At 42.6% G+C, this 12,031-nt stretch overlaps 1 protein-coding gene across 1 annotated transcript in view; it reads left to right on the forward strand.

Moving 5' to 3' along the window:
• Efcab6 (EF-hand calcium binding domain 6) overlaps positions 1–12,031 on the forward strand; it is a 176,264-nt gene that overhangs the window by 60,992 nt on the left and 103,241 nt on the right. The window contains 1 exon segment of the mRNA XM_048354229.1: positions 6,104–6,228. Within this exon segment, the coding sequence (XP_048210186.1) occupies positions 6,104–6,228 (125 nt within the window).

Genomic DNA, 12,031 nt, shown 5'->3' on the forward strand with positions numbered 1-12,031 from the left:
TTGTGCTCCCTAGCAGGTCGTGTCTCACACGAGCCACGCGCCAACCGTGCCTCCAGCCCTCGTGTTCCAGGTAGGAATGGTCCGAGTGCTGGACTCCCTTTGTCCCCTGCCTCTGTGTGCTCCCTCCCTGCGAGTGCTCCATCCCTCGTCCTTTCCCTCTGCGCTCCCTCCGAGGTCTGCGCCCTTCCTCCTTGCTGCTCCTAATTGGCTACTTAGCTCCATAATGCTTCCTCAGCTCCACTCTTGTTTTTCGTCTCATTTCATAGTTTTATCACCTCGTCATCTTGAGCTCTTACTTTCCTGCATTCATGTACTTGTAAGATGTCCTGTCATTGTTTTTAATCTTGGCTTACATATTCTTGCAAAGCCGGCACTTCGCCTCCTCCTCCTCCTCCTCCTCCTCCTCCTCCTCCTCCTTCGCTCTCTCCCCAGCCTCCTCCCTTTGCATCCTGCACAGTGTGCATTCATTTAAAGAAATGTGGGTAAATTGAGCATTTCCTCTTCCATCTTATGTCTCCGCTGACCTCGGTTGTGTCCTCAAACGTTTTTGTGCTTCCACGTTTGTGCTACGCGTCCTGGATTTCTCGGCAGCTACTTGCAGGTGGCACACGAGGTGAAGGGCCGCCCCAGTGTTTCCTGACCCCGTCCCCGCCACGTGGCTGTCCCACGTGGGGCTGCCACGGACACAGGAAACTCACAATGCATGGCAGTAGTTCAGCTGGGATTTCCTATCTTCATTCATTATGAGTGTATGTATGTATATATATATACATATATATTTAAGGAATATTAACATGCTCTAAAATTTTTATCTGCTCATTCCAACATCTAGCTCATGGCAGGGGTTGGTTTTCATTGATTCTGGCCTGTTTTTCTGGGATATTGATCACAGTTGGCTGTTCTGGTAGTTTTGGAATGTAGCCTGACAGCGGTCAATTTTGTGTGATTAAGATGATGGATTCTTTCATGCGCCGTTGCAGAATCTGAGTTTTTTGTTCTAGAAGCCAGCTTCCTTGACTGCTCTTACTGTGGCGGTTGCCCTGCCGAGGGGCGGCAGCTCGCGTCCGGGTTGCTGTGGTCTCACCATTGGGCGGCCCGCTGCCTGCTCCGCCTTGGGCTTCGAGGCCAGTGAGAGACCTGCAGACCTTCCAGCCCCTCGTAATGCCCGTTTCTCATGGTTTGCATACCCCTTTCCCAGCAGCTGACATGGTCTTAAGTTTTACAGCTTTAAGACCCAGATCTATATCTCAGTGTTAGCCACCTAGCCCGCTCTCTGGCTGGAGCCGGGCCCCCCTCTGCCCTCCCCCCCCCCCCCCCCCCCGCACAAAGCCCAGTCATGGGAGGTTGAGTGTGAGCCATGTTTCCAGCGTGTGCTTCCGCTGGGGTCTGCTCTCAGCCCTCCTCACATCTTATCCTTGCTCTCTGCCAGGGAGTTTGGTTTCATATGAGTTCATCTGCCATCATTGGAAACAGGGTCTCTGGCTGCTCACAGGGAACATTGTTTTGTTTTGTCTTTCCCTTTTATTTATTTATTTTCTGCTCATTAGGTGTTATAAGAGGGCAACCTCTATAATACAACTATGATTTCTGTAATTTTCCCTTTCATGTTTCTGTTAGCCTATGTGTGAGTTTCCGTGTAAACCTTTTACCCACCGCTGGCAGCCAGCTTTGTTTATAACATACAAAGTGACAGTGCCTCTTCTAATGAAAGGCATCTTTGATCCAGTCAGACGCAGGCCCTCTGCGTCCTGCCTCCCACAGGGCTCGCTTGACTTCCTGTGGCTGCCTCTTACCTGGCTCCGGTCTACAGCAGGGGCCTTCTCCGGTACCCACCTACGTCTCCCACGTCCTGGAGATCTGCTTGGAAATTGCCGTACTCGGGCTTGTTTCCCCATTGGATACCAACTATAGGATGTTTGCCATTGGATTCAAATCCGTCAGCCGCCAAGTTGCTTGGTGGATGCTCTTGATGAAAGAGCCAGCAGCTGGGGCTCGGGGCGCATCCCACTTCAACTCCAGCTCTCCCTCCCTCGCTCCCTCCCTCCCTTCTTTTTTTCTTACTTGATATAATAATTTATCTTCGATTTCTATGGTATTTGTCTATTCCTGCACTTCTTTTCATCTAGTCTTAGGATCTGGAATGATTTGTTTCCAGCTTTATTGACGTGTCATCAACAAAGAAAAATGGTCTTTATTTGAGGTGTAGACTCTGATGGTTTGATACACACATACCCTGAAGCGATTAGCCAGATCAAGTTAATGGACACTTACCAGTGTGTTTTTGGCATGTGGCTGGCAAATTGCATAATGACTGTAGTTAATAGCGCTGTACTTTATACTGGGAATAGTTTCTTTTTCTTCTTATTTTCTCTTGAGTTCTACTACCTGGTCTCTGAGCTTTTCTTACTCGGGTTGCTGCTGTCCTACCAGATGTCCCTTCACTAAAGACATTTCTTAGTAACAGACTCACAGCTGATACCTTCGAGTGCACATGATAGCTCGCGCACTCTGTGGTGATCCCGGGGCACCGAGGAGACAGGAGCAGGGGGGGTGTGGCTGGCAGAGGCCGAGGCACACGAAGGTAGCCTTGTCCACCTTCGGGGAGCCTGTCACTGACTTTGGAACTCTGTCTGAGAAGGGGGCACCCACACAGGAGTGGAGGCCACATCACCTCCAATTCTTGTACCGCAACACCCTGATCTACCGGTGTCTTGATATTCCTTGTTTTTTTCCTATGGTTCCTGTAGCATTTTTGGAAAATATACTCAAGTGGAAAAATTACAAAATGTACTTCATCCATTTGCATTTATTTCAGATGCTTTGCTTTCATACTTAAGCACAATTCCACATAGTTCTTTTTTTGTTTGTTTTTGTTCTTTGCCAGTCCTGGGGCTTGGACTCAGGGCCTGAGCACTGTCCTTGGCTTCTTTTTGCTCAAGGCTAGCACTCTACCACTTGAGCCACAGCACCACTTCTGGCCATTTTCTGTATATGTGGTGCTGGGGAATTGAACCCAGGGCTTCATGTATACGAGGCAAGCACTCTTGCCACTAGGCCATATTCCCAGCCTCCACATAGTTCTTTACATCCATATCCAGTTATAAACTCCCACTGTAAATGATAAACGATAGCATCACATTTTTTGCTGTATGTTAATTTCTTTTAAAATGTGTCCTGAAGAACTCACTGCCCAGAGCTGTTTATAGAGCCAGTGTGATTCTTACTCTGGAAAGCTGTCTGTAGTTGGAGCAATTTGTTATCTTTGACTTTTCTAAGTATAGAACAGTATTTCCTATTAATTTTGTGTGTTCTGTTTTGGCTACACTTGTATCCTGTGAAGCCAGGATGTCATGGGCACTGGTTAGGCGCCTGAAGAAATCTCCTGGGTGAAGCTTCCATTAGCATTTAGGGTGGGCCTGGCTTGGTGCTTCTTCTGGGTCCTTGGAATCAGCCGGAGTCCTTTTGAGAGGGGCTGTGACCTGTGGCCTGGTGATGGAGCACTTGCCTTCTGCGGGCAAGGCCCTGAGTTCCATGCCCGGCACCAAAAATAATTAGGAGGAGGGGAAGCAGGAGGAGGGAAAAGGACTCCTTTAGAAGAAACTGTGGGAAGGAGAGGCGGTGAGGACCACACAAACCTTGTTGAGAGGGAGTCACGGACAATACCAAAACAGATGGTGACCCTGTCCGGGCGCCCAGGCAGCGGGCTTCCTGAGGGTGCCCACGTCTCCGCCTCCCAGAGCCCAGCTGCCTTAGGGTGCCATGTGCATGCGCACATGCGTGTTTGTGCATGCATGTGTGCACATGTGTGTTTCTGTCTTAGCGTTCCAGCATGCACAGGGTATAGGATGAAGTACCAGAAAGCCAGCGCAGAGCCCAGGGCCAGTGTGACCAGGTCAGAGCCTGGCTCTGTCCATTCCTAGGTCTCCTGTTCCAAACACCCAGCTCCCTAAGGCTGGAACATTCCACATGGAGCTTGAGAGGATGGTGTGTTTTATTATGTAGCCCAGAGGGGCCACTAGGGGAGACTTGCTTTTGTTTGGTTTGGATTTTTTCCTTTGGAGATAGGAAATGAGATACCAGATGACTGGCAGTTTGTGAGCTGCAGCTGAATTAAGTGTGCTTCATTTCGCTGAAGCTTATTTGCAGACATTTTAGGAAATAAATCTGGGAAACCATTTGTGAGTCTTTGCAGTCAACTTTGAGAAAGAAAATGGCTATACTTTAGATTTATTTTATTCTCTTCTGTTATAAACGTAATGCATGCTTATTTGACAAAAAGCTGGGAAACATAAAAACAAGAAATGGCAGTCCCTGCGAGCCTCACCTGCGGGGTCCTGTCGCTTCCTGCTGTGTGCTCTGGGTGTGTCGCCCTCCCTGAATCCTACTTCCTGGCTCTTACAGAGATAGATGGGGAAGGAGAGAGGAAGACGTACAATGTCAGTGTCAAAAATGAACATTGAATCACGTCACGTTTGCAATCGTGAAGCCATGTGTCTCAAGGAAAATTGCTCACATGCATATGTCTTTGTTTCTGATGTCTATACACCACTTCATAAGTTGGATAACCCTCTGATTGATAAGATTCGTCATCCATTGCTGGGGATTCAGGATGCTTGAAGTTTTTTCTCTTACAAACAGTGCAGAAATGTCCATATCCTTGTACATTTGCTATGTGAGCCAGTTGTTCTATGTTCTAGCGTATGGAGCCAGAAGACAGTGTGAGAGTTCACACACCAGTGTTTATACAAAGCCAGAACTGGTCATCAGTGTTCTCTCTAATCTCAGATTATATGTATGTAGAAAAAAAAGTGAATTTTGAAAAAAACTAGACTTAAAAATTTGCCAATGAGGTTTGATGGCACAACTCAAATGGTCGAGTCCCCACCTACCCTTGGCTTCAAGCCTCAGTAGCACCAAAAATTACCAATAAATTTGGGTAGATTTCATTTCATTCATTCATTTATTTATTTATCTTATTTATTATTTATTTCCTTTGCCGGTCCTGGGGGCTTGAACTCAGTGCCTGGGGACTGTCCCTGAGCTTCTTTTGCTCAAGGCTAGCACTCTACCTCTTGAGCCACAGTGCCACTTCTGGCTTTTTCTTTGTATGCGGTGCTGAGGAATCGAACCCAGGGCTCCGTGCATGTAAGGCAAGCACTCTACCATATTCACAGGCCTCATTAATTTATTAGACTTTTAAATTCTTTTTGTTTCAGTCACCTGTTTATAATGGAAATATTCTACCAGATATTTATATCCATCTTATTGATTCATAAGGGTTACTAATATATTTTTAAAATTAGCATTAAAGTAACAGTTTCCCCCACTCATTTTTCTTTCAGTTATTTGTGGTATTATTATTGTCATAACTATCCATTAGTTAAATAGCTTATGGATTTAATGTTTTCCTTGGAAACAGTTTTTTTTTTCATGCTAAGATTATGTACTATATCAGTAGTCACTTCAATTATCTTCTTCTTTTTTTTTTTTTTGCCAGTCTTGGGGCTTGAACTCAGGGCCTGAGCACTGTCCCTGGCTTCCTTTTGCTCAAGGTTAGCACTCTACCTCTTGAGCCACAGTGCCATATCCGGGTTTTTCTGTGTATGTGGTGCTGAGGAATCGAACCCAGGGCTTCATACATGCTAGGCAAGCACTCTACTGCTAAGCCACATTCCCAGCCCCAATTTAATTCTATTTTTAACTGTAGTTTTCTTCTGCTAGTTTTACTTTTCTAATTAGTGTACATTTCATTCTATCAAGGATTTATCTGCAGAAGATTAGTTTTATTTTTTCTAAAATTTTCATGCAAATTACTTGTATCTCAATACAAGTTACTAGACAGTTCATCCTTTTTCTGGTTTAAGTTTTAAGATTTGCCAATGATGGTTGTGGAGAGGAGATATTTAAATGTACCCAGTGGTGGCGAAGGGGGAGGAGGTATTTAAATATACCCAGTGGTGGTTAAGAGGAGGGAGTATTTAAATTCACCCAGTGGTGGTTAAGGGGAGGGGATATTTAAATGCACCCAGTGGGATTAAGGGGCGGAGGTATTTAAAGACACCGTTGACAGAGTGGACCAACTAGAGCTACTTTGTTTTCCTAGAGATCCCAAGGGAGAGTCCATCAAGCAAAAGTTCCTTGAGGGAACCAATCCTTGGTTCTGAGTCATCTGAAAATATGTGGAAAAATTGCTCCTTGGATGACATTCAAAATATCTTTAGCCAAGAGGTAAGACTATCTTCTTAAAGGCATAGTTACGTGCAGTATGAGTTCAGCAGAGTTGACAACATGGAATCCATCACGTCCTGACACTGTTTCTAAAATGCGTTTTGATCCTACCCACAAATCCTCACCCTGCAGGCTGCAGGCATCTCCTAGCAACCGTGTGTGTTCACAGTAGTGATGGGGAGGAGAAAGTCATTTCTAAGGAAACCTCCATGCTACTTCCATGTGCATACAAGTAAGAATATATAAAACACGGGCTGGGAATATGGCCTAGTGGCAAGAGTACTTGCCTTGTATACATGAAGCCCTGGGTTCGAGTCTTCCAGCACCACATACATAGAAAACAGCCAGAAGTGGCGCTGTGGCTCAAGTGGCAGAGTGCTAGTCTTGAGCAAAAAGAAGCCAGGGACAGTGCTCAGGCCCTGAGTCCAAGCCCCAGGACTGGCAAAAAATAAAAAATAAAACTCACAGAAATGCTGCAACTTGATTGAGTAGCACAAAAGGAGACTTGAAGAAATGAAGGTCCTCTAACTCTTGGATTGGAAAATTGCATATTCTCCTTATAGCTGAGTGGATACACACACACACACACACACACACACACACATATATCATATATATGTGGTATATGTATATTTGGTATATATAACATTATCTATGTGGTATATATATGGTATATATACAGTATATATGGTATGTGCATGTGTATGTATATATATATAGTATAAATATACACCTTTTGAAAAATACAAAAGACTTATCCTCCCACAAGTAAAGCACTTTGGAAAGGTATGATAAGATAGTAATGACACTGGTGCAGCAATACACATGCATATTAATTTGCAGGGATAGTTAGGTCCTAGTGTAGTGGCTCACACATACACTCATAGCAGTTTGAGAAGCAGAAATTGGGAGGATCACAGTTAGAGACTAACCTGGGAGAAAGAGTTTGTGAGACCCATCTGAGTAGCTGAGCGAGGTGGTGCACACCAGGAAGAAAAAGCAAGCAAGGAAACAAAGAAGAAAGACAGACAGACAGAAAGAAGGACGAAAGAAGGAAGGAAGGGAAAAAGGAAGGAAGAGAAGGAAAGAAGGAGGAGGAAAAGAAAGAAAGGAAAGTTGACTAATGGATTAGTCCTCCAAATGTGTGAATTTAGCCTATGATATGAGCCATTTCAGTGAAGTATGGAGGGCAGGTGTGAGTTATTCAGTAATTACTTGGAGACAATTCAATAGCCAGGCTTTTTTGTGGGGAGGGGAGGCTTATCTTTTTTGTCTCGTCACAAAAAGTAAATTCTATATTCATCATTTACTTAAATCTAGAACAAACAATGTGTACATGGTGTTGGTCATTGGCCGATGAGAAGCAAGTCCTTCTGAGCTCATACCCCATCCTAGGTGAAAAATATTTTGCTGTTGAAATTTGAAATATTTTTAAAAAATGAAGGAAGGCCAAAACTCCTAAAGAAAAGACAAATTTGAGCACATGAAAATGAAAAAGATTTTGTACAGAAAAACTGTATAAAACATGGTAAAAATATGTACAATATGCACAGGCAAACAATAACTTTCTAATTTATCAATATGAAATTTCCAATAGAAAAATGCAATGAGGGCTTGGAACGTGGCTTAGTGGTAGAGTTCTTGCCTAGCATGCATGAAGCCCTGGGTTCGATTTCTCAGCACCTCATAAACAGAAAAAGCTGGAAGTGGCCCTGTGGCTCATGTGGTAGAGTGCTAGCCTTGAGCAAAAGAAGCTCAGGGACAGTGCTCAGGCCCAGAGTTCAAGCCCCTGGACTGGCAAAAAAGAAAAATACACTGAGAAAACCTAACAGAGCCAGTGTTGACAAGAGTCTTAGAGAAATGAGCACTTTAATATATTTGGGTAATTTCTCTACTTTGTTAATTATAGTATGGTTATCATAAAAACCATGATGATTACAAAAATATGTAAGAAATTCTGAAAAATACAAAGAAGTAATAAATTATTCATAGTCTACCACTCAGCAACAATCAAAGGCAACCTTTAGTGAACATGCTTCTAGACCTTACTTATTCATGTCCAGAAGGGTGGCCACATCAGTGGGTTGTGGGGATAGAAACAATTTTTATAACCATATAGACACATGGTGGCTCATGCCTATCATTCCAGCACTGGGGAGACTGAGGCAGGAGGATTGTGAATTCAAGGTCAACCTGGGCTACACAGTGAGCTCCCATTAGAAAAGAAAAAGATGAGTATGGCATGTTCTTTCTAGAAATTAAAACATATTTAAGTTTCCTTGACATTGTCACCATCCTGACTAGCCCTGTGTTGGGCTTCTCACAGCTGGACAGTGGTCCCAGTGTCTTACGGGTATTCTGTTTTGTCTCCACACAGCTCCACCCGTGAAGACGTTTATCACAGTCTTAAGGAGCGAGAACTGAGGCCTAGAGAGGTTAGAGATGGGGGCAAGGTGAAGCAGGAAGAGGTTAGGTGACTTGCCAGTAAGTCCAGGAGCCAAGTTTAAACAAACTACGCCACACAGCTCCAGCATCCTAGCTGCTAACAACACTATCATTTATAACACACAGATAAATGATAAACAAAAACTAAAGCAATTTACGACCGCTAAGCCAGCACTGCAGAAGTTACTGAAAGGAATTGTACACATAGAAGAGGAAGATATAAACATAACCATGAAAATGAAGGGAAATTAAATCCCACGAAATGAGCAGATAAGCAAATGAAGAGTAGAAACAAACTCTATAAAACAACAAAATGGCAAGACTTACAACATATTTCTCAAAAATAACACTGAATGTTGATGGTCTTAATTCTCTGAAGGCAAGTTGGATTAAAAAGTATGGCCTAATCATTTATTCCTTACACTAAACACATCTTACTACCAAAAGAAAAAAAAAACCATTGGCTTAGGATAAAAATGTGGATAAAGATCTAACAAGCAAATGGCCCCTGGAAGCAGACAGAAGTAAATATTGTTACCTGAGAAAGTAGATAGACTTCAAACCAAAGTCAGAAGAGTAAAATAAAGTCACGTCATATTAATAAATGTAACAATCAATCAAAGCAGAGTAACAATTGCTAAGACCTCTGCACTAATATCAGTGCGCTCAACCTTATTGAGCAAACACTAGTGGACTTTAAAAGTACACACAGGACTCCCCCTACCCCAAACACAGTGATAATGGGAGGCTTCAAAATCCCATTGCTACTAACAAAAAGGACAAAAAGATAAGCAAAGACACTTCAGAATGAAATAATGCTGTAGGCCAAATGGACTTGTCAGATATCTACAGAGTATTTCACCCAACAGCCCTACAAATATTTTTCTCAGTGCTCTATGAAATATTCTCCAAAACAGATCATAGTTCAGGACATGAAGCAAGTCTTACAAAACATAAGAAAATTAAAATGACTTTCTTCATTCTATCAGACTATAATAGTATAAAACTGGAATCCAGCAAAAGGGACTACAGAAAATATTCAAATACATGAATTTTGACAACAGATTTTTGAATGATGAGTAGGTCATTGAAGAAACAAGGGGGAAATTCCCAGAGTTCCCAGAATGAGACATGACCTGCCAATACCCTTTGGGACACAGTAATGGCAGTACACTGGTAGCTCATCCCTGTAATCCTAGTTACTCAGGAGGCTGAGATCTGAGGATCGAGGTTCAAAGCCAGCCTAGGCAGGAAAGTCTGTGAGACTCTTATCTCCAGTTAACCACCAGAAAACCAGAAGTGGCACTGTGGCTCAAGTGGTAGAGCTCTAGCATTGAGCTGAAGAGCTTAGGGACAGTGTCCAGGCTCAGAGTTGAAGCTCCACAATCGACAAAAAAAAAAAAGAGGGAAGTATATAGCTATGAGGATATATATATATATATATATATATATATTCTTCTAGATAGATAGCAATTGCAAATAAATATCCTGATGCATCCGAGCCTCCTAGAAAAGAAAAAAGAAAAAAAACCAGCTAGCCAAACTCAAAATTAGTAGGTGAAAAGCAGTAATAATGATTAGAGAAGAAATCTATTAAATTAAAACAATAACAAAAAAAAACACCCTGTACAATGAAGTGAAAAGTTGGTCCTTTGAAAGGACAACTGAAGTTGATGAACCCTTAGTTAATGTGACTCCAAGGGGGAGGGAAAAGACCTAAACAGGTAGACACAGAGAATAGAGCTATCAAAACAAATAGCACTAAAACCTGAGATTACCTTGGGATACTTTGAAAACCTTTATTCAAATTCACTGGAGCATTCAGAAGAAATGTATATATTTCTATGATTTACTTGACTTAACCACAATTGAGGTGTAGTAAGTGCCTGAAATAGGTGCACAAGAAGCAATGAGATTGAAGGAGTAAGAAAGAGCCTCCAAAGCAAAGCCCAGACCCTGATGGATTCACTGGCTGAATTCCACCAGACCTTTAAAGAAAGCCAGAACACCAACATTCCTTAAACTTTCCTGTGAAATAGATAGGAAAGGAACATTTCCAAACTAATTTAGTGAAGCCAAGATTATATGGACACAACAAAAAAGAATTAGAGACCAAGCTTTTTTATGAAAATTGATGCAGAAATTCTCAATGAGATATGTGAAAACTGAATTTAACAACATGACACAAAGGTAATGCACCATGATCATATTGGTTTCATTCTGCATATGTAAGATTAGTTCAACATATTTATATATGATACAGTGCATTAACTGCATCAATGATAAAAGTATCATGTGATCATCTCAATTGATGCAGGAAAAGGCCTCTAACTAAAGTTAGCATCTGTTCATCATTTAAAAAAACAACCTTGAGTAAACTCAGAGCAGAAGGCATGTACCTAAACATAATAAAGTCTATATATGACAAACTAACTCAATGGAGGAAAACTGAAGTCATTTCCTCTCCGTTCTATCTAATTTAATATACTACTGGAATTCCAAGCCAGAGCAATAGGCAACAGAAAGAAATTTAAAAAGAAATCCAGGTGGGAGAAAAATGAGGAGGTAACAAGTTTGACAAGAAATGTACTCCCTGCCTTACATATGTAACTGTAACCCCTCTGTACATCACCTTGACAATAAAAATTGGTTTGGAATGGGGGGTGGGGGAAGAGAGAGAACAGCAAATGTGGTGAATTTGAGCAAGGTACTTTGTACGCATAGATGGACATATCGAACACTCTGATACAACTAATTGATGCTAATAAAAACATGAGAAAGCCAAGCATCAGTGGCTCACATGTTCAATCCTTGCTACTCAGGAGGATGTGATCTGAGGACCTAGGTTCAAAGCCAGCCCAGGCAGGAAGTCTCTGAGACTACCATCTCCAATTAACCACCAAAAAGCTGGAAGTGGAGCTTGGCCTCCAGTAGTAGAGCACTAGTCTTGAGCACAAAAGTTCAGAGACAGTGCTCTGGCTTGAGTTCAACCCCAGTACCAGCACCATAATAATAATAATAATAATAATAATGTGGGGAAAAATAACACTTCTCCTAGTTCAGCAGCAGCAACAGAAAGCCACTGAGCACTGGAGGACTGACGCTGCTTATGAGTTTCTGTCACAGCCAGCCAGGTGGCCTCCTGCCTTGGAAGCATAGTGGTGCCCCGTGGGTGTTTCTCCCCTCCCTCACCTCGAAGCCCTTTCTGCTGTATGCTCAGAGTTTATGATATTTGTTCTCAGTGCCACCTTGTCATTATGTTGTCTTTCTTTGTCATGAATGCCTGTCTCCGTAGGTCAGGGTTTACCACAGTGTATCTTTTTTTGCCCATCCTGGGGCTTGAACTCAGGGCCTGAGC

This window comes from Perognathus longimembris, chromosome 1 (assembly GCF_023159225.1).
Source record: "Perognathus longimembris pacificus isolate PPM17 chromosome 1, ASM2315922v1, whole genome shotgun sequence".
Taxonomy (NCBI): domain Eukaryota; kingdom Metazoa; phylum Chordata; class Mammalia; order Rodentia; family Heteromyidae; genus Perognathus; species Perognathus longimembris.